This window comes from Salmo salar, chromosome 01 (genome assembly GCF_965601325.2).
Source record: "Salmo salar chromosome 01, fSalSal1, whole genome shotgun sequence".
Lineage (NCBI taxonomy): Eukaryota > Metazoa > Chordata > Actinopteri > Salmoniformes > Salmonidae > Salmo > Salmo salar.
The window spans coordinates 54,243,947-54,268,848 of record NC_138291.1 but is presented as its reverse complement, the minus strand read 5'-3'; the positions used below and the strand labels follow the sequence as shown (position 1 = coordinate 54,268,848).

General features: G+C 43.5%; 1 protein-coding gene across 2 annotated transcripts in view; it reads right to left on the bottom strand.

Annotated features, from left to right (window-relative positions):
- Positions 1–383: 383 nt before the first annotated feature.
- The window catches only part of LOC106604847 (insulin-degrading enzyme), a 43,990-nt gene continuing 19,471 nt past the window's right edge, over positions 384–24,902 (bottom strand). Inside the window, exons 10-25 of one of the 2 annotated variants that reach the window (XM_014199905.3) lie at positions 23,841–23,921; positions 23,342–23,445; positions 21,288–21,390; positions 17,104–17,226; positions 16,543–16,625; positions 16,107–16,251; positions 11,480–11,590; positions 11,073–11,193; positions 10,225–10,316; positions 9,501–9,612; positions 8,259–8,426; positions 5,810–6,082; positions 5,011–5,072; positions 1,666–1,738; positions 1,469–1,536; positions 384–1,383 (exon numbers count right to left, since the gene is read on the bottom strand). In XM_014199905.3, the coding sequence (XP_014055380.2) occupies positions 1,282–1,383; positions 1,469–1,536; positions 1,666–1,738; positions 5,011–5,072; positions 5,810–6,082; positions 8,259–8,426; positions 9,501–9,612; positions 10,225–10,316; positions 11,073–11,193; positions 11,480–11,590; positions 16,107–16,251; positions 16,543–16,625; positions 17,104–17,226; positions 21,288–21,390; positions 23,342–23,445; positions 23,841–23,921 (1,821 nt within the window). In that variant the 3' untranslated portion in view covers positions 384–1,281. Of the gene's footprint in view, positions 1,384–1,468; positions 1,537–1,665; positions 1,739–5,010; positions 5,073–5,809; positions 6,083–8,258; positions 8,427–9,500; positions 9,613–10,224; positions 10,317–11,072; positions 11,194–11,479; positions 11,591–15,472; positions 15,618–16,106; positions 16,252–16,542; positions 16,626–17,103; positions 17,227–21,287; positions 21,391–23,341; positions 23,446–23,840; positions 23,922–24,902 lie in introns of both variants that reach the window. The other variant, XM_014199914.3, reaches the window with a different exon arrangement.

Genomic DNA, 24,902 nt, shown 5'->3' with positions numbered 1-24,902 from the left:
TTTTCATTGAAATGACATGGAAACAAAGATGATCCAACCAGTGTGTGCCCAGTGGGTCTTTAAGTGTGCCGCCGCAATCCTGTTCCAGGTCTGACCCACAGAGACAAAGTGCAGTTGGCTGACTGTCAAACCACACACACACTGCTGTGTATCCAGCTGACTGCACCAGTTATAGAGTTAAATCTCTATTGCTCCAGCTCTGTAAGAGACCATCTTCACTGCCAGAGAATGACCAATCGCCACCCCCCCTTTCAAAGGCACAAGCTAAGTCTCAAAATGGTGAAAAATGTAGGGGGGGGGGGGGGCTATGCAAGAAATCAAACACTTGATGAAAATAACAACATGAGCTATAAAACTAATTTATGACCCCAGACAATTAAATAGACATTTAAAATACGTTTATTTTTCTTCAATGTCAAATAAAAGCAAAAAGCAAAAGATTGAGGTACCCTGAGATGATGCTCAGATAATACAACCCTGCAGAAAGCACTTAGTTAAAAAGAAAAGCTTCCTGAACACCACCAAATAAGCAGTTTTAAAACAACTCCTCAAAGGGCCCCGACATTTTACTAGTTAAAAAAAAGTCCGATCTCAAAACGTGTACATTATGGATTAAAACAGAAACATTTCCATAAGGCTGATTGTTTTTGTAATAAAACAGAAATGGTCTAAAATCATGTGTTGCACAGTCATTATTTAAACACAAAGTGTCTTCGCGATAACAATTCGGCCAGTTGTCACAGTGCCGACGCGTCGCACAAGTACATAAGAGAAATGTATGTGTCCAGCGTGTTTGAAATGAAATGTGCACCCTTGCAGAGCTAACCACCTACTTCAACAGCTTCACAACACCATAATCATTAACTAACGGTTTATTCTCACCACAGCAGCATGTCCTTGTGGCTAAGCTGAATAAAAACACTTCATCATGAAGTATCAAGGGGTACTTGTACTGGTTTACAGGGTTCTGGCCTTGAGGTTCTTTAAGTCAGTACTATTCCTCTACAAACAGTCTATACAATGTCGGGAATGTGTGTTGGTGGGGTTTTCGATGAGACTAAAACAAAAACGAGTTTTTGTGTGATCTCTACTATCACACTGAGCTATGATGAGAACCACAGCTAAGTTGTAGGAATCACACGCATTTCCAAGCACCTCTAGTGGCCTCTAAAGTTTACACACACGTCAGATAAGTGTGGTTCCAGACTCCAGTTGCCACGGGGAGAGACAGAGCAGGGTCCCCCCAGCAACCTCCCACAGGGCTCCCATGCTGCTTGGTCCTCACAGTTTGGCAGCCATGAAGTTGATGTGAGTGAATGGCTTGGCCAGGGGAAAGAGGGGCAGGCTCCTCTTGAACTCAGTCATGTCCTGCACCAACGTAGGCTGCAGAGAGAGATGGACAGGTCAGTATGTTACACACCAACACTGCTGTGCTAATGGAACACAGAGAAAGGTGAACACACATTACCTGTGGCAGGGATGGGGCAGGGGCCAGGTTGACGTCATTCTGGGCAGGGAACTCTCCCACCACGGGGCCTAAACAAAAAGACAGACATTTCAACACAACTATTAAAAAACAGTAAAATAAACATATTCACACTAACAAACCAATTTAAATGTATATCCTCCAACCCAAAAACTCTCCATCGCTAGTACAATACTCACAGGAGTCCATCTCCCTAGACAGGACGTGCACAGACACCTTGTGCCTCTTGGGTGCGTCCACCGCCAACAGATCCTACAAAGGACAGGATTTTGATAGACACAGAGAGAAGAGACAGACCATTTTAATAGAAGCCTTTATTTAGTTCACTGTCCCAGAAAAATTAATTACAGTGTTTCCCCTATATTAATTCAGCAGCGGCACCCCACTGCTGCTAAATAGTTGCTGCCACTCCCAAAAATATATATTTTTTAAAATAACATCTAAATGGTTATTTTTAACAAATATCTGTGCCGAGATGCGCTTTTAAAGGGATAGTGTGAGATTTTGGCAAGTAAGCACTTTTCATACCCAGAGTCAGATGAAGTCATGAATACCAATGTTATAGCTGCGTGCAGTTTGAAGTTGCTAACTAGCGTTAGCGTCATGACGAAGTCATGCTCATTGTGATAGCTTCCTTCAAACTGCACGCAGACATAAAAATGGTATCTATGAGAAAAAAGTAGAAAAAGGTTAATTCCCCAAATCTCACAATATCCCTTTAAGATCAGAATTTGTAAGCAAACAGAGTGAGCAGTGGCATGAATGAGAGCCATGAGCGATTGTGACTCATCTCCCTACAGTGCATCAGTTCTATTTTTCAGTTACACACTCAGAACCCCCGATTAGAAATGTATTACACAATGAAAATATTCTGCATGGGGCCTGTGCTGCTTCTGCTGACGTAGAAATATGGGAAGTCTTTCATTGCCTCTGTATCCTTTGCCCCCTTATCCTCTTGAAACACACACCACCCTGGCAGTGACGCAACCCCTCATTATGGCTGTTATTATTCCGCGAACACAGCGCACCGTGTCAGTGTCACCGCCACAGCTATGAATAGAACCAGGACGTAGGATCAAGGGAGACAATCAAGTTTTTCACTACTATATCTCTTGACACATTGATGAAAATAATCATGGCCTCTAAACCCTCAAGCTGCATACTGGACCCTATTCCAACTAAACGACTGAAAGAGCTGCTTCCTGTGCTTGGCCCTCCTATGTTGAACATAATAAACGGCTCTCTATCCACCGGATGTGTACCAAACGGACTAAAATTGGCAGTAATAAAACCTCTCTTGAAAAAGCCAAACATTGACCCAGAAAATATAAAAAACTAAAATCGGCCTATATCGAATCTCCCATTCCTTTAAAAAAAATAAAAAGAAGAAAAAAATAAAACCTGTTGGCAGCAACTCACTGCCTTCCTGAAGCCAAACAATGTATACGAAACGCTTCAGTCTGGTTTTAGACCCCATCATAGCACTGAGACTGCACTTGTGAAGGTGGTAAATGACCTTTTAATGGCATCAGACCGAGGCTCAGCATCTGACCTCGTGCTCTTAGACCTTAGTGTCGCTTTTGAAACCGTCGATCACCACATTCTTTTGGAGAGATTGGAAACCCAAATTGGTCTACACAGACAAGTTCTGGCCTGGTTTAGATCTCATCTGTCGGAAAGATATCAGTTTGTCTCTGTGGATGGTTTGTCCTCTGACAAATCAACTGTAAATTTCGGTGTTCCTCAAGGCTCCGTTTTAGGACCACTATTGTTTTCACTATATATTTTACCCCTTGGTGATGTCATTTGGAAACAATGTTAACTTTCACTGCTATGCGGGTGACACACAGCTGTACATTTCGATGAAACATGATGAAGCCCCAAAATTGCCCTCCCTGGAAGCCTGTGTTTCAGACATAAGGAAGTGGATGGCTGCAAATGTTCTACTTTTTAACTCAGACAAAACAGAGATGTTTGTTCTAGGTCCCAAGAAACAAAGAGATCTTCTGTTGAAACTGACAATCATCTTGATGGTTGTACAGTCGTCTCAAACAAAACTGTGAAGGACCTCAGCGTTACTCTGGACCCTGATCTCTCTTTAGACGAACATATCAAGACTGTTTCAAGGACAGCTTTTTTCCATCTACGTAACATTGCAAAAATCAGAAACTTTGTCCAAAAATGATGCAGAAAAATGTATCCATGCTTTTGTCACATCTAGGTTAGATTACTGCAATGCTCTACTTTCCCGGCTAAAGCACTAAATAAACTTCAGTTAGTGCTAAACACGGCTGCTAGAATCTTGACTAGAACCAAAATATTTGATCATATTACTCCAGTGCTAGCCTCTCTACACTAGCTTCCTGTTAAGGCGGGGGCTGATTTCAAGGTTTTACTGCTAACCTACAAAGCATTACATGGGCTTGCTCCTACCCATCTTTCCGATTTGGTCCTGCCGTACATATCTACACGTACGCTACGGTCACAAAACACAGGCCTCTTACTGTCCCTAGAATTTCTAAGCAAACAGCTGGAGGCAGGGCTTTCTCCTGTAGAGCTACATTTTTATGGAATGGTCTGCCTACCCATGTGACAGACGCAGACTCGATCTCGACCTTTAAGTCTTTATTGAAGACTCATCTCTTCAGTAGGTCCTATGATTGAGTGTAGTCTGGCCCAGGAGTGTGAAGGTGAACAGAAAGGCACTGGAGCAACGAACCGCCCTTGCTGTCTCTGCCTGGCCGGTTCCCCGCTCTCCACTGGGATTCTCTGCCTCTAACCCCATTACAGGGTCTGAGTCACTGGCACTCGTCCATGCCGTCCCTAGGAGGGATCTTCCTGTCCGGATTGGCGCCCCCCACCCCTTGGGTTGTGCTGTGGCGGAGATCTTTGCGGGCTATACTCTGCCTGAAGATATCCCTCTAGTGGTGTGGGGGCTGTGCTTTGGCAAAGTGGGTGGGGTTATATCCTGCAAGTTTGTTTGGTTGGCACTCACCTCTGCTGACCTGTTGCACCCTCTACCACCACTGTGATTGTTATTATTTGACCCTGCTGGTCATCTATGAACATTTGAACATCTTGGCCATGTTCCGTTATAATCTCTACCTGGCACAGCCAGAAGAGGACTGGCCACCCCTCTCAGCCTGGTTCCTCTGTAGGTTTCTTCCTAGGTTCTGGCCTTTCTAGGGAGTTTTTCCTAGCCACCGTGCTTCTACACCTGCATTGCTTGCTGTTTGGGGTTTTAGGCTGGGTTTCTGTACAGCACTTTGACATCAGCTGATGTAAGAAGGGCTTTATAAATAAATGTGATTGATTGAAGAGTGGTGGAGGGGAATAAATAAACAGGGTGCCATCTTTCAGTTGCACGCACATGGGCACACATACACCAATGGAGTCCTATGGTAAAGAGTAAGGAAACCGCAGGCGTCTCGTGTGCGTCTCCATGGCAACTGCTTGTGTGAGAAAGTATGACTTTACCTGAAATGTAAGCGGTATGCAATGCAAAGGGAGAGAGCGCTACGCACCAGGTAGAACTGCATGATGTTTTCTTTAGTCAACGTCTTCAGATAGGCCACCTCAATGTTGTCTAGAAAAACAACAGAAAACACTTAGGACTAACAGTGGATGATTTGAGATATCACTACAGCTTAGACCTAAACAGGGGGGGGGGGACTGTATGCATGAACGTAGAACAGAACTAGACGCAAAGCTCCTGCATACTCATCACCAGAAGGACACCGTGAAATAAATAGTTGAACTATTAAATAAGAATTCCTCTTACATCTATATAAAAAGCTTCCATACGGAGCAACACAACGGCTCTACAGCGTCACCAGCCACACTGAACTTGATGTACAATGTTCCACTTCCTATCATTACCTTGGTGTGCAGACTGTTGCGGCTCAGTCTCCTATCCCTCCAACAATGAAAACATGGTTATCGTCACCCTCTACTTGGAACGCACAGGGGTTTACGGCAAATTTCCAGCAAATCAGCCCATAACAGCATTCAGGTGTGCCCGGGGTGCTGATTATTCTGGGGTCTAATCAATGCTAATTGGTGCAGCAGGTAGCTCTGAGGCAGCAACAACCTTGACTTCAAAGATCCTCCAGAATGTCAATATTCTGATAACTTAATCTCACTCGAAACACCTTTTCATATAACAAGGCCTCCTAGCAGTTATAATACAAGGAGGGTCAGGAGGAATATCCATTTAGTTGACAGTAACTCAAACTCCCCACAGCTTTCACTTGGAAAAAAACTCTTAGGCCTCCAGCTCAGGTAAAGGTGTGCGTGTTGCTCATTGTGTCTACGCATGCTCACCTCTGTCGAAGTTGTACTGCTGGGAGATGATCTCCCCCCAGTACTTGGCGCACTCGGCAGCCAGCTTCTTGGGCTTGTCCAGGCGGCGGATGGCCAGGGCCTGGATGTGTTTCTGGAAGGCCTCGTCGTTCATTTCCTCCACAGACTTCTCTGTGGCTTTTAGGAAAGCCTCTACCCGGCTCTCCAGGTAGTGGGGGGCCTTCTCCGACTGGATGATGAAGCGCAGGCCCTGGACCCCGTTAGCGCGCCGCGGACCGCTAAACACTATATACCCTGAGAAGAGAGCACAGTAAAAAAAAGTCAGGAAAAATGCACTGTAAATTCTGGAACATGTCTTTATAGGTGTTTAACTGCATGTACAGGTAAAGGAAACACTTGAGTATATGAGGGATACAAAGTATATTGAAAGCAGGTGCTTCCACACAGGTGTGGTTCCTGAGAATTGCTAAATTAACATCCCATCAAGTATAAAATGCCAAGTTGCCCATTATTTTGGCTTCCATGGCTAGAAGAGATCTCAGTGACTTTGAAAGAGGGGTCTCAAACGAGCAAAAGGGGTTTAAAGGGTGTGTGTGTGAGAGAGAGAGAGAGAGAGACACCAGTTCTCAATCCAATTGAACACTATTCTGGAGCAGCGTATTAAGAGAGCATTTTCCACCACCATTAACACCATTTCTCGTGGAAGAATGGTGTCGCATCCCTCCAATAGAGTTCCAGAAACGTGTAGAATCTATGCCAGGGCGCATTGAATATGTTCTGGCGGCTCGTGGTGGCCCAACACCCTATTTAGACACTTTGTTGCGTCTTGGCGATTCCTTTATTTTGGCAGTTACCTATATGTACAGTGCATTCAGAAAGTATTCAGACCCTTTGACATTTTGTTACATTACAGCATTATTCGAAAACGGATTAAATCGATTTTCCCCTCATCAATCTACACAGAATACAGCATAATGACAAAGCAAAAACATGTTTTTTGAAATTTTAGCAAATGTATAAATACAAAACTGAAATATCACATTTACATAAGTATTCAGACCCTTCACTCAGTACTTTGTTGACGAACCTTTGGTTTCCAGTTTAGAGTCTTCTTGGCTATGATGCTACAAGCTTGGCACAACTGTATTTGGAGAGTTTCTCCCATTCTTCTCTGCAGATCTTCTCAAGCTCTGTCAGGTTGGATGGGGAGCGTCGCTGCACAGCTATTTTTCAGGTCTCGATCTGGTTCAAGTCTTGGCTCTGGCTGGGCCACTCAGACTTGTCCCGAAGCCACTTCTGCGTTGTCTTGGCTGTGTGCTTAGGGTCGTTGTCCTGTTGGAAGGTGAACCTTCGGCCCAGTCTGAGGTCCTGAACGCTCTGGTGAAGGTTTTCATCAAGGATCTCTCTGTACTTTGCTCTGTTCATCTTTCCCTCAATCCTGAATAGTCTCAGAGTCCCTGCCACTGAAAAACATTCCCACAGAATGATGCTGCCACCACCACCATACTTCACCGTAGGGACGGTATTGGCCAGGTGATGAGCTCGACGCTTGGCTTTCAGGCCAAAGAGTTCAATCTTGGTTTCATCAGACAAGAGAATCTTGTTCCTCATCATCGGAGAGTCCTTTAGGTGCCTTTTAACAAACTTCAAGCGGGCTGTCATGTGCCTTTTACTGAGGAGTGGCTTCCTTCTGGCCACTACCATAAAGGCCTGATTGGTGGAGTGCTGAAGAGACAGTTGTCCTGGAAGGTTCTCCCATCTCCACAAAGGAACTCTAGAGCTCTGTCAAAGTGACCAAAGGGTTCTTGGTCACCTCCCTGACCAAGAACCTTCTCCCCTGATTGCTCAGTTTATTTAGGCCGGCCAGCTCTCTGAAGAGTCTTGGTGGCTCCAAACTTCTTCCCATTTAAGAATGATGGAGGCCACTGTGTTCTTGGGGACCTTCAATGCGGCAGCCATTTTTTGGTACCCTTCGCCAGATCTGTGCCTCGACACAATCCTGTCTCGGAGCTCTATAGACAATTCCTTCAACCTCATGGCTTGGTTTTTGCTCTGACATGCACTGTCAACTGTGGGACCTTGTATAGACAGGCGTTTGCATTTCCAAATCATGTCCCATCAATTTAATTTACCCCAGGTGGACTCCAATCAAGTTGTAGAAACAAAGGATGAGTAATGGAAACAAGATGCACCTGAGCTCAATTTTGAGTCTCATAGCAAAGGGTTTGAATACTTATGTAAATAAGGTATGCTTTTAATAAGGCTGTAACATAAAATGTGGAAAAAGTCAAGGCGTCTGAATACTTTCCGAATGCACTGTATACCGTTCCTTTTTCACAGCAGGGTTTTGAGTTTGAGTGTGTTTAAGTACTTTACGATGGACATTTCCAAGGGAGGTCCATTCCCCCCTGCCTTCCTGGACCGGTCTCCACTGGTGTGAGAGAGAGAGCGAACGCATGCGTGGTCGTACCCAACTGTTCTTTGGTGCGCAGTGTGTTGAAGCAGGGCTCAGAGATGATCTGGCAGAAGAGCTCCAGCAGCATGTTGTCGTGGGTTGTCTGCATGTCTGTCTGGTAGTAGATCTCTATGCCACAGTTGTTGTGCACCTCGTTCCTCTGCTGGTACACATACCAGCCACCTGGAAGGCACAGACAGCATCTTAGTCATTAAGGCACAATGGAAAATGTTTTGCAACGGAAAAGAAAAACAAGTGTTTGTCATTGGACAAGTTGTCCAGGTACTCGCTCCCAGTTTCAGTCCCTTTGGTGCTTAATAAATATATGACCCAGGGCTTACACGCAATATAGATGCAGCGTCACAAATTTCAAAAAAACACATTCACCAAACATGCAATACAGAAGTCATGGGCCTCAAACAGCTAACCCTAATGCAAAGTGTAAAACGCTGCATGCATGACTTGGCAACCATTGAGGCTTAAAAAAAAAAATGCATTTAGGAATAAGCAACGACCTATGAACGACCTAGCCGGTTGATGAATCACCAGCTTAACTGTAAATATGCAATTACTATAGAACATGTTTGGACAGAGAGATTTAAAAGGCATCGTACAGGAAAGTTATAAATATATATAGAGTTCAACTAGAGGACAGTGATGACACACCAGTCTCCGGACAGGAGAGGCTGAGCCAAAATCACACTCTTTTGCTGAGTAAAAGCTTTTCACTGGCACTCAAAATCCCAAAAGATGAGTGGAAGCAAGCAGTAGAAGTATGTGTCTGAAAGTTCTAAACATTTCTGTTGGGAAGCTATAAATTGTGATTCTGTCCCCGACTGGCGTCCGGATGGATCCAGGCCCGGAAAAAAAATCCCTCAGCAGGACACAGGATGTTTCCAGGTGGCCCAGACAACCCTGCTTTTTTCTTCCCCATGCTCAAGTTACCTAATGTCATCAGGAAAAGTGTGGCACAGGTGTGTTGTTGTGCGGTGTCTTGTGTGGGGTGTGTAAAAGGGTAAGGGGGAGAAAAAAAAAGTGTGTATTGTATTTCCCAGTGATGTCCATTTCCCCTTGTTAAGTGAGCCTTTCCCCCTAGGACATTGGTGGGTCATTGACACCAAGGTGTTACACAAGCACAGGTCCTGATGTAGGCCAGACTGTTGGGTAAGAAACCTTCAGCAGGGTCACCATGGGGACGGGCACGACTGGCAGGTACAGGAGGGTGAAGGGAGTGATGGACAGGAGCACTTGACCTACCATCTGGCACCTGCACCTCCCTGTAGCGAATCAACTGGCTTGGTAAGAGGGGCTTGGTGTGGGCTTGATTCATAAGCGTGTCCTCGACCATCTGCATCATGCCTAGAGCAGACTGGAGAAAGAGAGAGAACGAATAAACGTGAGAGGGGTGCAAATGATATAAATCAGTGTATTAATCCACCTTTAAAATGTGTTAAGATTCCTCTTATCATCCGCATCGCTCGTTCCCCACATCTTCTAGGCTAAATAGCAGATGCCCATCTATAGGGCCTACCACTGAATCGTAAACAACACTGCTACAGTATTCTGTCCACGCAGTGCAAGCTCCATCTAAGGTAACAGGAGGCCTGCAGAGGACGGTGAGTCTTTATAGTGATGAAGTGGACCATTGCCCCCGCCGGTGCATCCAATTCCCTCTCCACTAGACTGTGACGCCTCTCCACTGGGCATCATTACCAGAGATAAGGGAGACTGTTCATGGACAGCTGGGATCTTATATAAAGTCTGTGATTTGATCTGAGGATCTTATCAGGGTTTGACGGTGTGCGACGGTTCTGTGACAGATAAGGATTCCACTTAAAACCTATACGGAGTGGCGAGGCGGACTTTATAAGCAGTTATAGAACATATCCACGCGCGTGCGCGTCTCTTTGTCCGACTGCCTGTAACGAACAAAGTAATGTACAACAGTCTGTCCACACGAAGGTAGCAACATTAAACAAACCTCCTTGGTGATGTTGCCATGGAGAAGGGTCTCGATGTGTAACCGTGACAATAGTTGAGGTATAAAGGCCTTGAGGCGGGGGAGAGTGACATCTGGAAGACACATGCAGATGGAAGCAATCAATCACAGAGCCATCATAATCAGGCTAGAACAGAATCAAAAGCATTGCAGTCATGTGGACTCTGCCTGCCACCGCATAGGGCAGAAATGCACACACACACACACACACACACACACACACCTAGAAACATTCACACGAGCTTGGAGACCTGCAGGAAACACTTCCTCTCTGCGTAGGTTGGTCCATCTGAATTCACACATCGTCTGACCCAGATTCATTCAGTTAGTGATGAGAGGTGATGGATGAGCAGCCAGGGTAACTGGGAAAGGAAGGGAGGACAGTAGGGAGGGGGGGGGGGGGGGACGACGACACAGCAGTAGCCTGTCTAAAAACCAGGCACAGGGTACTGAGGATGGAGACCCAGAGAAGGGGAACAGGGGCACCAAATCAACACATAGGCACTAGGGTAGGTGAAATAGGGACAAGTGTATTTGAGGTAATAATGAGAACAGGTTGCATTGCACTGTACCCAGACAGAAAGTGAACTGAGCCTCAAGTGATACACAGGACATCTGTCGAGGCGCCATCGAGAAAACATAATATACTGAACCTACAGACAGTACATCTGCTCCCCTTCCTCCGGTGAGACTTTCACTGCGGAGAAATGACTGCAGCTCAGGGAGGAGCTCAAAAACTGGCTCAGCATTCAAATGAGGGGCAGAGAGATAGGAAGGGAGTGTGTGTGTGTGTGCACGCTTGTGTGCGTTGGTGTGAGAGAATGGCTCACCGTCCAGAGCCTCCTTGAGCTCGTCTTTGGTCCAGGCCACCTCTGTCATCAGCAGACGCAGGTAGTACATGGCATGCTGATGGGGTTGCTCTGCCCGAAAGTTGTTCAGTGACCTCATATACTGGGAGGAAGGGTCAAGGGCAATCAGGGGGTCAAAGTTCAGTCATATGAAGAGTCAAACACAATATTATTATAATTTGGTGAGTGCTTATATTTGTCCCATTTCACACACTAGTCTGTATTATTAGGCATGTGTGAATTGTTTTTTGCATATCCCACTCTCCCTGAGACTGCTAGGCTAACTGCCGCCCATATGAAGGCAACATTGATCTGATATAATGGGTAATATCACAGCCCGAGTACAGTTCTAAACTGTGTGTGTGGAGAGGGGGGCACGCTCAGCTTACCGCTTCCTTGATGATGTCAAAGCGTTTCTCGTCAATCTCAAAGTTGGCCATCTTCTCAATGATCTTCTTCAGCAGGATGTGCTGCTTGTCATTGTAGCCCTTCACTGAGAGCTGTGGGAAGGAGACGAAAGGAAAAGGGCGAGAGTGAAAAGGTGGGCATAATGTGAGTGGCCAAAGCACCTGTAGGAAACAGTGAAATGTGTGTGTGTGTGTGTGTGTGTGGATGAGTAAGCTAAAGTGAAACTAAAAGACAGCAATGTTTCAGACCACCCTCCAGTCCTGCCCTGGCCCATCCTCTGTCTAAGACACATGTCAACTTCATTCCACAGAGGGCAGAGTGTCTGCCAGTTTTCACTCCTCCCTTGTACTTGATTCATCAAGGTCACTAATTAGTAAGGAACTACCCTCACCTGCTTGTCTAGCTCAATTTCAAGTCTCATAGCAACAGGTCTGAATACTTATGTAAATAAGGTATTTCAGATATTTCATATTTAATAAATTAGCAACAACAACATTTCTCCTTTTTCATTATGGGCTATTGTGTGTAAATTGATGAGGGGAAAAAATTATTTCATCCATTTCAGAAAAAGGCTGTAACGTAACAAAATGTGGAAAAAGTATGAATACTTTGCAGAATGCACTGTATATTAGTAGGCTATATGTAAAGACCAGATTCAATTGAGAATAGTCTGATGGGTGAGAATATTATCAAGTGCTTGGCAAATTTGTGAACGAGAGTTATGAAGTGTGCGCAGGCTGCGCAAGAAACAGCAGCGGGCATGCCTTTCATGCAACTTTTTTCCACAATCATCATTAGAGTCGCATCATGCAGCCTTAGACATAGCGCGGGAAGTACGGGTGATGAAGCAACCCCCCAAACAAATCATAATAAAATAATCTCTCAAAAGAAGTGCACTGGGCCTTTACTAGTCCTGTATTAGCGGACCGATATAGACGTCTGCAGCGCGGGCAGCACCCCCAAACATCTTCCCACGGCTATGGCCTTAGAATGTATTAGAAAGCAAAACGTATGGCCTAACGTTTGTATCAGAACTAAAGTTGCTTAAATAACTAAAATGGAGCATATGAGGAGGACCTGTTCTCTTGGTTAGTCGCTCAACACGGAACAGCCGCATCGTTCAGGGGAAAAATATCCTTTATATTTTATTCAACTATGTTCAATTGTATTGTCCTTGCTATAAAATCATCCCACGGGAATTATAAGCAGATTTCGGGCTGCTAAAGGAACTAGTGTAGCCCACGGCCATAGCCAGATCAGGGCCTGCATTAAGGACGACTCAGAATATTCTATCTATTCTGTTCTTCTGAAATAGGCTACATTTTCTTCATATCGTGTTTCTTTAGACCTGCCTGAAATAAATAATGGTTATATTGTGACGTGTAGGCTACATGAAATAGATTTATTAGACTTTACAATGTAAAATGCTCAACAAAAACAAAAAAAGGTCCACATCAGTGGCTTGTAGGTTGTGTGTGGAAGCCGGAGATGCTAAACATGCTTATGTTAATTAACAGTCAATTACCGCAAGTCCGTCAGATATTTGCATGGCAATCACCGGCTGACAAAATGTAATGACCGCCACATCCTTATGGGGCTGTAGTTAACTACTCAACTCTTCCCTCAAGGTCTACACAGCATGCGTTGTGCATTACAATCTACTGCAAATGCATTTCCCCTTATTCATCTAGCTCAGTGACAGGCTACCAATAAGTGATGCAAGTGAGTGGTTGTGTGTATGCATGTGGACTGTAGTGTGTCAAACTGTACGTGATCGGAGCCCGGTCAAGGTCACATGAAACCCCGCTTTGCATCCTCCAAACCTTCTGGCCCCTTCATGAACCCGCAATACCCTCGGGCTACAGCGTTGTGCTCTCGCAAATCACCTTCTCCCTCCCCGACACACACACACACACTAACTGACACCAGTTAACTCTAATCTCTTCCAACATCATTACCCTTGATGAGCCCACAGCCAGTTTGTGCTGACTCAACTCTATTACCCCTGAAGCTTGGAAGAGCTAATATAGGAGGAAAAAAACACTCCATCCACACAGTTAGCAAGGCATGTGTGATTGGCCGGAATGTAGAATTAAAGTAATAATTTCCTACGTATGTAGCATCAACCCATGAGTGATTAGCCTATGTAAAATGTATAATCCTATTCTTAAGTAGTCTTATTTATGACCTTGACATCGCATAACAGCAGTGAATACGTTTCTAATAAGCAAGCAAAAAAATATTCTCGTAACTAAGACCGCTTTATTCTGCACACAAGCTATTATTTCACAGATGTGGGCCTAAGTTTGGATGTTAGGCAAACGTCAGTCGTGCAATTAGTTAGTTGCTTAAGTTAAAGAGTGAAACCAAAGCACCACAAACCAAAAGATACAGATGAGCAGTGAAAGACAAGCACATTGGGAATCTTGATTCGCAATTTTACAGACACATACCAACACCTCACTTCCATACTAACCTCTGAAAATAGTTTTTAGAGGGCAAATGTTTAAAAAGAAAAGCTTGCAAACGCTATTAGCTATGCGTACAGTGCCAGCTCCAGTCTGTAACTTGCTTTTGGAATCACGAGTCAGCAGAATTTCACAGTACCTATACATTTGTCAGAGGATAAGCAATGTTTGGCTTTATTCCTTTATGACTTGTGAAGGAGACATTGTTCTACTACCTGGCTGATATTGACAGCAAATGGAGTTTCAAACTGGCTGCTAACGATGCATTAAAATAAACTAAACGAAATGTGACAGAATGTATGAAGTTCTATCTGGGTGTATTAGTTGTGGTGTGTTTTGGGAGTGATTCAGTGAAATCAACAAAGCCAAACGTGTGTCTTTCAAGACAGGCAGTGTGCTGATAAGGTCTGGATTCAAATATACACCATCAGTAGAATTTAGTCCATATTACCAGAGAAGTATTTGATGAATGGAAAGTTGAATATTAACTTCATATCAGTTAAACGGCATGCCTTGAGGACTAGATTTGGCTATCCTTGCAGTGAAACCACAAGTGGGCACATAGACAGGACATCAGAAGTAGTGATGTGCCGTGGACAAAATATGATTTATTTTTTAACAACTTTTTACTGACTCAAGACTCGTTCATTTTAGTTGTTAGTTTGACCTGCTGGCTGCTCCGGAGACATGCTCCAACCACCACCAACTGTCTATTATACATACGCGCAGGAAAATAGGTCATGCTGCAGGCAACATAGAAGGAAATGTCATGTTTAGAACTGATAATTGATCGCATGGGGCAAGAATGAATGCAAATGAATTGATTATAGAATTTTAATCGATGGACACAGCTTTGTAGAACCAAAACATACACAGCCTGCCTCTGCTCAACAAACTCCTTCGGAGGGCTGCTGCAGTTCGTGAACGATATTGTGCTGCTCTCTCGCGGTAGTCAAGCAATTGCATTCCGCCAAGAGTTGTTGACAATCTAGTCCGGTTGCGGTCACAACTAGACCTTTTCAAAAAAAAGGTAAGAAGTAACTGTATTTGTATGCCTAGCAATCAACAAAATGTACATTTTTATAAGTACACTTGTATAAAAGTCTCAGTCACCAATGAAGGCTCCAAGAAGCCCCCTATGGTGAACAAGTGGCTTGTAGAATCATGAATCTTTACTTCATCTTTCAACAGTAGGGGGAACTGCATGCTCTGGGCATTACTGAATCAAATGAATAACATTATAAAGATTTGTTCTTTACACTGAATGAGTTGAAAAGACCAGAGTCAGTAAAAAGAGTTGAACTTCCCACCACTAATAGGAAGGGGAGGGAGGCTCTAGTACCTTCCCATCTTCCTACAGACAGACTAACACACAAACACACACAGAAAGAGGACGTAGATAGAGGGGAACGATAAAGCCAGTCCTGCACACTCAAAGCTTCAAGCTGGTGCCCTCCCTCGTCCCCCTAGCCATTAGGGGGGCAGACAGACGGACGCTGTACTTACGAGGATGGCATTCATCCCTGAGGCTATGCCATAGACCAGCCCGGCAAGGCGGGCTGCATATGTATACTCTTTTAAATCATCCTTCAATAACCTGAGAAACAGGTAGGTCATGTTGCAGTGCAGGGGGTCTGAGTATAGGTAGCGACTAACAAAACAAAACAAAAAAGACAAACAAAAAGAAGACATGAGTGTTGGGTGGGGGAGGTGGGATGAGGTTGTCAAAAAAGGACAGAGAGCAGGGTGAGGAAACTGATAAAGAAGAGTATGTATATGCAGCCTCGCGACCGGCCTTTCTGTCCACCAAGGAGGGACGGAGTACTTTGTCGCTAAGGCCACTACTTATAGTGTGGACGCATCTTGAGGTGTCCATTTCCCAAGAGTTTTGATAGAAAAATACTGTTCCTCTTTCTGACAGGGAACTACTTTACCAGATTACAATTTACATTCAAATCCAAAACAGTGCCAGCACGAACGGGAAACCGACATCTCTAGCGTTTCCGACGAGGTGATTTGAGAGGGAGGGGGAAAGAAAAGATGAAGAGGATGAGGCTGACACGAAGGCCCAGGTTGAGGGAGGAACGGGTGGGTTTGGGGTCGCGGCGACGTGAGGGCGATGGGAAATTAGGATACTTACATACATCCCATAGATGGTATTTTGGAGGTCATAGTTCAAGCCTGCTAGCTCGGCTGCATATGCATACTCGTTGAGGGAGTCTTTGAGGAGCTCCAGGTACAAATAGGCCATGTTACAATGTATGGGGTCCACATACGCAAACGGGCTGTAGAGAAAATGGCAGTGGTAAATGACACAGTAGCTACAACGCCACAGTTAGAACTCTCCCTCCAATTTGCTCTCCTTGAAAAACAGTTAGTGTTGCCTTCATTCAAAATTAAGGATCACCAGGACAAGTGGGGTTCCATGGGGTTCTTTGTAATATGATTTCAAACTGCAGTATTTGAGTACTATAACTACAACAGGTTGTATGAGGAAAACAAGACAAAAGTTTAAATCACATTACATATCACATCATCATCTCATACACTTCAACGGCTGTGGTTTGTCTACCAACCTGAAGAACTCAAAGTTCAGGCATGCCTTTGGTAGGAAAAACTTGTCATCCTGCTTGAACCACACCTTGCTCATAGCAGTGTCCTAGAAAAAAATAACATGGTAAGATGAGCATTAGCAGCAGGTGCCATTGATAAGGGGCTTGCGAAAAGTTGGGCAGTCTGATATCATCATATACTTGCTTTGAAAAGAGATCGATCAAACCTCTACTACTGCCTTTGTACTTTATTGGGGGTGAACAGCAGCCCAAAATGAAATACCGAAGCTTAGCTCAAAAGAGTTGTTCCACAAGAGACTCCAAATCGATCAGCAGTAGTTACCACCACGCACGTCCTCTGATCTGAACACCTTAACAACGACAGCTGGCCTACGAAATACTGAACAGCTCAATTCAGTCACCATTTCCTCATTACCATACGAAAGCTTATGAACAGATTCAGACACTTGAAACATGCAGCTACGCCGTTCAGGTCTGTCAGCTTCTTGGCGAATGATAATGCAACATCCCGCCATTTTACATTTGAGTAATTTAGCAGATGCTCTTATCCAGAGCGAGGCTTACCTTGATTAGAGTTGGGGCGGAGGGTGAGTCTTTCTCCAGAGGGTAGATATCAAAGTTGGTAGGAATGAACTCGTTCTTCATGGGTAGCTTGAACTTGCCATTGAAGTCGGCGTTTCCCCATTTCTGAAACACACAGACGAGTTAGCGAGTCCTCCTTGCTCAGTCAAGGGTTAGGTATGGAATTTATTGATAGGTGACTAAAGGCTTCTACACACCTATCCAACTATAGCCAATGAACTATAGATGATGCAATGGGTAGTTTTTCTCCAGACCAACTGTCCATGGCAGATTCTACATGACCAAGTATGTCCAGTGACGACCAAAGGGATTACACACGAGGCTTCGACAGTATACCGTGTAGGGTAGCCTAGTGGTTAGAGCGTTGGGCTAGTAACCGAAAGGTTGCAAGTTCGAATCCCCGAGCTGACAAGGTACAAATCTGTCGTTCTGCCCCTGAACAAGGCCGTCATTGAAAAAAAGAATTTGTTCTTAACTGACTTGCCTGGTAAAATCAAATAAATTAAATACGCAGGTATTTTGAAATACAAAAAAAATGTATATTAAAACGCTGTCTCAAATAGTCACCTGTGCCTTTTAAATAGTCAGGCAACAGTACACATTTCAGCAAATAAACGCCAGGTCTAAATGAATTGTTTACAAAGGTTAAATGTTTGATTTGTTACATTAAATAATTCAGTGATGACTCATATTGCAATCTGTTTAGCGTCAATAAGAAAACTGCTAGCAGCTGTGAACTGCTAACTAACGAGCACAACAACAAAAAACAGTAAACTTCTGTAGTACAGACCCACAGAAAATTGGCCGATTGCCCTCTAGCGGCAAAATAAAGAACTGCAAAATAAAGCACTGCAGTAAATGAGAAAAATAATTATTCTGTCAAGGAAGTTTTTTTTTTACTACCCCGAAATAGAGACATACTTAGACAAAAGAAACATGACAGTAACCATGTTTCCCACCAACCATTTCATGCGGCTGAATTATCTGACGCATGAAAAGTCACTACTGGGCTGATGGAAACAGGAAATGCATAATAACCAACAGACAATGCTCGTTCGACGATGTGATCATTGTGTGTCGGTAAAATAATTATGCGAGAAATGGCTACAGATTAAATAAATAAACTAACTTCACAGGGTAATGAGCTCAATGTTCTTTTCCAATAAAAATCAAGGGTCTTATTATTGTGGCATGATGATCGATGCTTGGCTCCCGTTTGACAAACAAATTATATTAATTTTATAATATAGGTAGCCTAGCACCAGGCGCAAGTCCCAAGACCAGAGTAGGCACATTTTCTATAACGCAACAGTTCGTGACAAAACCATCAGCAGAGTTGAAAATGCGATTGAAATCCATTTCAATATTTCCATTTCGGTACATGGGAATTTAACCACAAAAGGTATTTTTATGTGCACTACGTCATCACACAGCCTTTTATCTGCAATAAGTGAGTTTGATGGAACCATCTTTGGTGTGGAAAATGTGGTTTATGCAGATTTTTGAATATTTGCATGAAAATCTGTTGGATGGAAACCTAGCTAATGTGTAAATGACATGTATTAAAATGCTGGAAGTGAATGATGGAATTAAACAATTAACTATGCAAATGAGCAAAAGCTGTGGGCATTAAGGAAATAGATCCCTGACTCAAATATAATTCGGTCTCTAATAAGCGCCTGTTGTTTTCAGTGACTTAAGCAAATGAATGCTCGAGCTATTAAATTGAACTTTTACCGCACACATGGTATCATTTTCAATACCGTCAAGCTTCTTAAGGAAATATCTATAGGTTACGAGATAACAGATCGCGTTCTTAATTACAACAGTCACATTTTTCATTATGAAGCTTACCGTAGTTCACCAGAACAGCTGAGCCAGTCACGTTTGGTTTACAAAGAGAGCTAAGCTTCATGAGTCAGCACAAGTTGACAGGTTCTCAACAGCAGAAACAACTCTCCGTCCAGGATCAATATCCCCGCTGTCTAATATTTGTTTTGTGCGTGTAGCAAACGGAGTAGACTTCTGAAATACAGTGCATTCGGAAAGTTTACAGCCTCGAGTCTTCTTGGGTATGATGCTACAAGCTTGGCACACCTGTATTTGGGGAGTTTATCCCATTCTTCTATGCAGATCCACTCAAGCTCTGTCAGTGGATAGGGAGCGTCTCTGCACAGCTATTTTCAGGCCTCTCCAGGCTTATGTAAATAATGTATTTCTGTTATATATATATATATACACACATTCGCAATGTATAAAAACATGTTTTCGCTTTGTCATTATGGGGTATTGTGTGTAGATTGATGAGGACTTAAAAAAAATGTCTTATCCATTTTAGAATAAGGCTGTAACCTAACAAAACGTGGAAAAAGTCAAGGGGTCTGAATACTTTCCGATAGCACTGTACTTGTATAACTTGAGCTGGATTGTCTGTCTTTGTAAATATACTGAACAAAAATATAAATGCAACAATTTTACTAACTATAGATAGATATCAGTCAACTGAAATAAATTAGGCCCTAATCTATGAATTTCACCACTGGGCAGGGGCGCAGCCATGGGTGGGTCTAGCTCCCAAGTGAGTGGGCCTCTGCCCTCCATGGCTGCACCCCCAGCCACTGTAGAGCCAGGCCCAGTCAATCAGAATTTGTTTTTCCCCACAGACAGTAATACTCCTCCGTTTCATCAGCTGTCTGGGTGGCTGGTCTCAGATGATCCCACCGGTGAAAAAGCCAGATGTGGAGGTCCTGGGCTTCCATGGTTAAATGTGGTCTGCGGTAGAAGTACTGCCAAATTCTCCAAAATGATGTTGGAGATGGCTTATGGTAGAGAAATTAACATCGAATTCTCTGGCAACAGCTCTGGTGGACATTCCTGCAGTCAGCATGCCAATTACACGCTCCCTCAAAACTTGAGACATCTGTGGCATTGTGTGGCAAAACTGCACATTTTAGAGGGGCCTTTTATTGTTCCCAGCACAAGGTGCACCTGTGTAATGATCATGCTGTTCAATCAGCTCTATGATATGCCACACTTGTCAGGTGGATGGATTTTCTTGGCAAAGGAAAAATGCTCACTAATAGGGATGTAAACAAATATGTGCACAAAATTGAGAGAAATTAGCTTTTTGTGCTTATGGAACATTTCGGGGACCTTTTATTTCAGCTCATGATACATGGGACCAACACTTTACTTGTTGCGCTTATATTTTTGTTCAGTATAGTTTGTTCGCTTGAGGTCATTAGCATTTAGCTAGCATCCGCTATGGGAATTCTCTAGTACTTTGTTAGCATTCTGGTAATAGACATTATTTTTAAAACATTTTTTTAGTTTGAAAACAAAAAGCGCCACCTTGTGACCTACGCCGTTAACACCGTATACCCTGGTATGGCATAAGGACAGTATAAAAAGGTGTGAAAATCTGGATGCTGCTCATTCCTAAAAAACACCAGGCAGATTCCTTAAAAAAAACATCCATAGACTGTGGTTAGATAGTTGTATGAAAACCTTTAGGAGCAAGACACCACTAAAAGGTCATGAAATGTACAGCGTTGGCTTTGGGAGTATTAAAGCCTTCCACAAAAGCTTTTTCTGCTTTTGGAACCTCATAAGCTCAGGGGAGTTTGTGGCCCTGGGCATTGTTTCAGAAAGGTGAATTGGACAACATTCACAGTGCTAGTGTCAGTCTGCCTGCAAATGGACTTGTCCAAAACTTCTTACATTTCCATCCTAACCCTGCTTTTACACTGAGTAGGGAAAAAAAGTCAGCAAACTCTTGAGCAAACATCTGCAGCTTTAAACATCACTCACCACTGGGGTGTTGACTGTGGCTCAACAGCACCTTACCCGTAAGCCATTTGTTTTCTTACTCATGGCATGATAAACCTTAGATTATGTTGGAATGTGTGACAGCAAGTGGATGGATTGAAGATTCCTTCAAGCATTGCCAGTGGACGATTTACAAAGATGCCCAGTCAGGGTAAATCTTAGATCTGGCCTATTTCATTGTGTCCCCATTTCCTTTCCTGCACCGAAGGAGGAGGAGGAACATCTGATCTCCTACAACGCATATTGAGTATGAGGAGAGGACGTGTGAAATCAAGGAAAGGCCACAGGGTGATGAATATATGGAAAAACTGTCGAGTTTGAATGCGTGTCAGTCTCACCTTGAGGATCTCTTCAGATATGGGCTCCTGTTTGTAGTGAGTCCCGTACCATTCCTCCGTCTTGTCCGTCTGCCCTTCGAACGACTTTGAGACGACTGCGACTCTGCAGACGGGAGGACAAACACAGACGGGCTTCATTATGATCAGCATTTATAAACCCACGTCAGACCGGTTAGGAGTTATATACACACTCCATTTTCCCTGAGCAGCTGGCGTTAGATTTTTAGCTGCCATTACGACTCGACTGTATAATAAAACACTGGGGATAGGATGTTCGGGAGGCTCCAGTCAATTACAATGTGTAGGGTCAACGTGATTAAAACAGATAAGTGGTGCAGATAGCCAGCCAATGTGATAACTAGAAAAGTTACATTTCCCAAAGAAAATGTGTGCTTGCTTCAACTGTCTAAAAAGCATTTGAAATGGTAGTGGAAGAAGTTGTAGTAGTTTTGTACTGCAGTAGCAGTAGTGGTGGTGACTGTAGCAACGGTAGCATTGATTCTAGTAGTATCAGTAGTAGAAGTAGGGACTGTAGTATTAGTCGTGACTGAAGCGGAGAAGCAGCGATTGTAGTGGTAGTAATACTGCAGAATGTGTTATTGAACTCCCCCAGTGTTTTAGTTAGAACACTTCCTGTAAGTTTTCTGGCAGTTAATTCAACAGTGGAAAGTTTAGGTAAATCTGCCATGAAAATGACTGTAAACGGAGTGTGTAATGGGAAATGTAAGATCACATTTAGATTAACCCTACATGATTGTCTGGTTAACGACATGACTGAATGGCTCCACTACAAGCCTAATGATTGTATAACAACATGTATGACCTTGTTTGGTTGTTATTCAAGTCTTCTCAGTTGATGTTCAGCGTCAGCAAGACACACTTGTTGATGCTTATTTATAAAAACCCTCTTAGGCCTCACCCCCCCCCCCCCCCCCGAGATATCTACTGCAGCCCTCATCCTCCACATACAACACCCCGTTCTGCCAGTCACATTCTGTTAAAAGGTCCCCAAAACACACACATCCCTGGGTCGCTCCTCTTTTCAGTTCGCTGCAGCTAGCGACTGGAACGAGCTGCAACAAACACTCGACAAAACTGACCAGTTTTATCTCAATCTCTTCATTCAAAGACTGGACACTCTTACTGACAGTGTCTGCTTTGCGTGATGTATTGTCGTCTCTACCTTCTTGCCCTTTGTGCTGTTGTCTGTGCCCAATAATGTTTGCGCCATGTTTTGTGCTGCTACCATGTGGTGTTGTCACCACGCTGTGTTGTCATGTGTTGCTGCCTTGCTCTGTTGTCGTCTCTCTTTATGTAATGTTGTCTCGCTTGTTGTGATTGTATTTATTTATAATCCCAGTCCCTCCTCCCCGCAGGAGGCCTTTTGGTAGGCCGTCATTGTAAATAACAATTTGTTCCTAACTGACTTGCCTAGTTAAATAAAGGTTAAATAAATGTTTTAAAAACAGTGTCAATTTATCTGAATTTTTGTAACCATGGACTGCAACATCTGCTCAAACACCCATATACTTATCGCAAGCATCGCAGCAAGATACTGGACATTTCAAAGCTAGGCCCCCCCCCCCCAAAAAAAAAGTGTATCCTTAACACAAAAGGAGAAAGAGTCCCCAGAAGATGGGAAACATAGGAAAGGAGAATGAATCAAATAAAAAAGTATTCCTCTGTGCCTTTCATTGAGATCAGTAATGTGTCTGGGTAGATAGTTGATGAATGTACTCTTTTTCAAGGAAGTTACAAACATGTTTATCAAAAGGCTCTTCAAAACAGAGGCGTCGTAAGTGTGTATTATCAGGTACCCATGTCACACTACTGAGCAAAACCGACCTAGCTGAGACAATCTTTACTGCGCGGGTCTGATTTTGCATCCAACACAGTTGCTGAAACAATGCTAGAATGAAGAATGTAAACATTTTTTTTTTTTTCAATTATCCAAGCCAGCAGTATGGTTCATCCGGATGGGCATAATAGCGTGAAAATGGTATAGGAGAGCAGAGCAAACAGGGTTAGTGACCCAGTGAAGAGCTGCAACTGACCTGACGTATTCTGGCCTGAGCTTGTCCAGGACCATCTCTATCAGGTCTGGCCTGAAGTCTTCCAGCAGGTACTCTGCTGCTAGGATCTCCTCCAGAGGGTAGTACTGCAAAACAGAGGACCATTAAAAAAAAAAACTGGTCTAGGTGCTAACAATGGGAGGCCTTTGACTAACACATGCAGGGGAACACTTTACTGGAGCACAGGAATACAGAACTGGTGCTCTGCTTATTTTCACACAAAAAAAAAGATGCACACAAGAATGAATCCCAAAAGACAAAAAAAAAATACACTGGACAGACTACCTTAATACCATAATATTTTGACACTAGCAGGAATGTCAGTTTAATTTAGATTGGGGCTGAATCGATAAATCTTTATACACAAAATAAGAGACTGGCAGACAAGGCACTCTGATGACAACATAGTCATCAAACGGAGCCACGGAAGTGCAATGCATCATTGTGGAGACGACCTTAAGAAATGGAGAGCGCCACCTACGTGAAGTAATCCAGCCACTTTGGAGGTGTAGCCACGGGGCCGCTCCTTGTCCTTGAACCTGAAGGCCACTGTGTTTAAGTCCTGTGGAGGAGAAGAGAGACGAGTCACATGTCAATCGCATGAAAATAGAGTACTATTACATACAATGGAGAATTGAGCGACACAAGACAATTCATCCACGTGTACTGTTACAAACACCAGAAGTTTAACTAAGAGGATAGCAAAAGGCCTATTTGAGTAAGTTTCTCAGTCTTGGTTCTGATTTTATTTTGTTAGTAAAAAGGGCTATACATAAAATGTTAATGATGGATTGTTTTCTGACAACACATACACTGGCTTCTAAGACAGCTTCAGTGCATTTGGAAAGTATTCAGACCGCTTGATTTTTTCCCCCACATTTTGTTTTACATTACAGCCTTATTGTAAAATTGATCAAATTAACTTAACTTATTTCCTCAATCTACACACAAAACCCCATAATGACAAAGCAACATTTTTTTTTTTAGAAATGTTTGCAAATGTATTAAAATAAAAACCTAAATAACTTATTTACATAAGTATACAGACCCTTTTCTATGATACTCTAAATTGAGCTCAGATGCATCCTGTTTCCATTGAACATCCTTGAGATGTTTCTACAACTTCATTGGAGTCCACCTTTTCGTAAATTCAATTGATTGGACATGATTTGGAAAGGCACACACCTGTCTATATAAGGTCCCACAGTTGATAGTGCATGTCAGAGCAAAAACCAAGCCATGAGGTCAAATGAATTGTCTTTAGAGCTCAGAGACAGGATTGTGTCGAGGCACAGATCTGGGGAAGGGTACCAAAACATTTCTGCAGCATTGAACGTCCCCAAGAACATGTTTGGAACGACCAAAAGCTGGTTGCCCGGCCAAACTGAGCAATCGGGGGAGAAGGGCCTTAGGGAGGTGAACAAGAAACCAATGTTCACTTCCAGAGTTTCTCTGTGGAGATGAGAGAAACTTGCAGAAGGACAACCATCTCGGCAGCACTCCGTAAATCAGGCCTTTATGGTAGAGTGGCCAGACAGAAGCC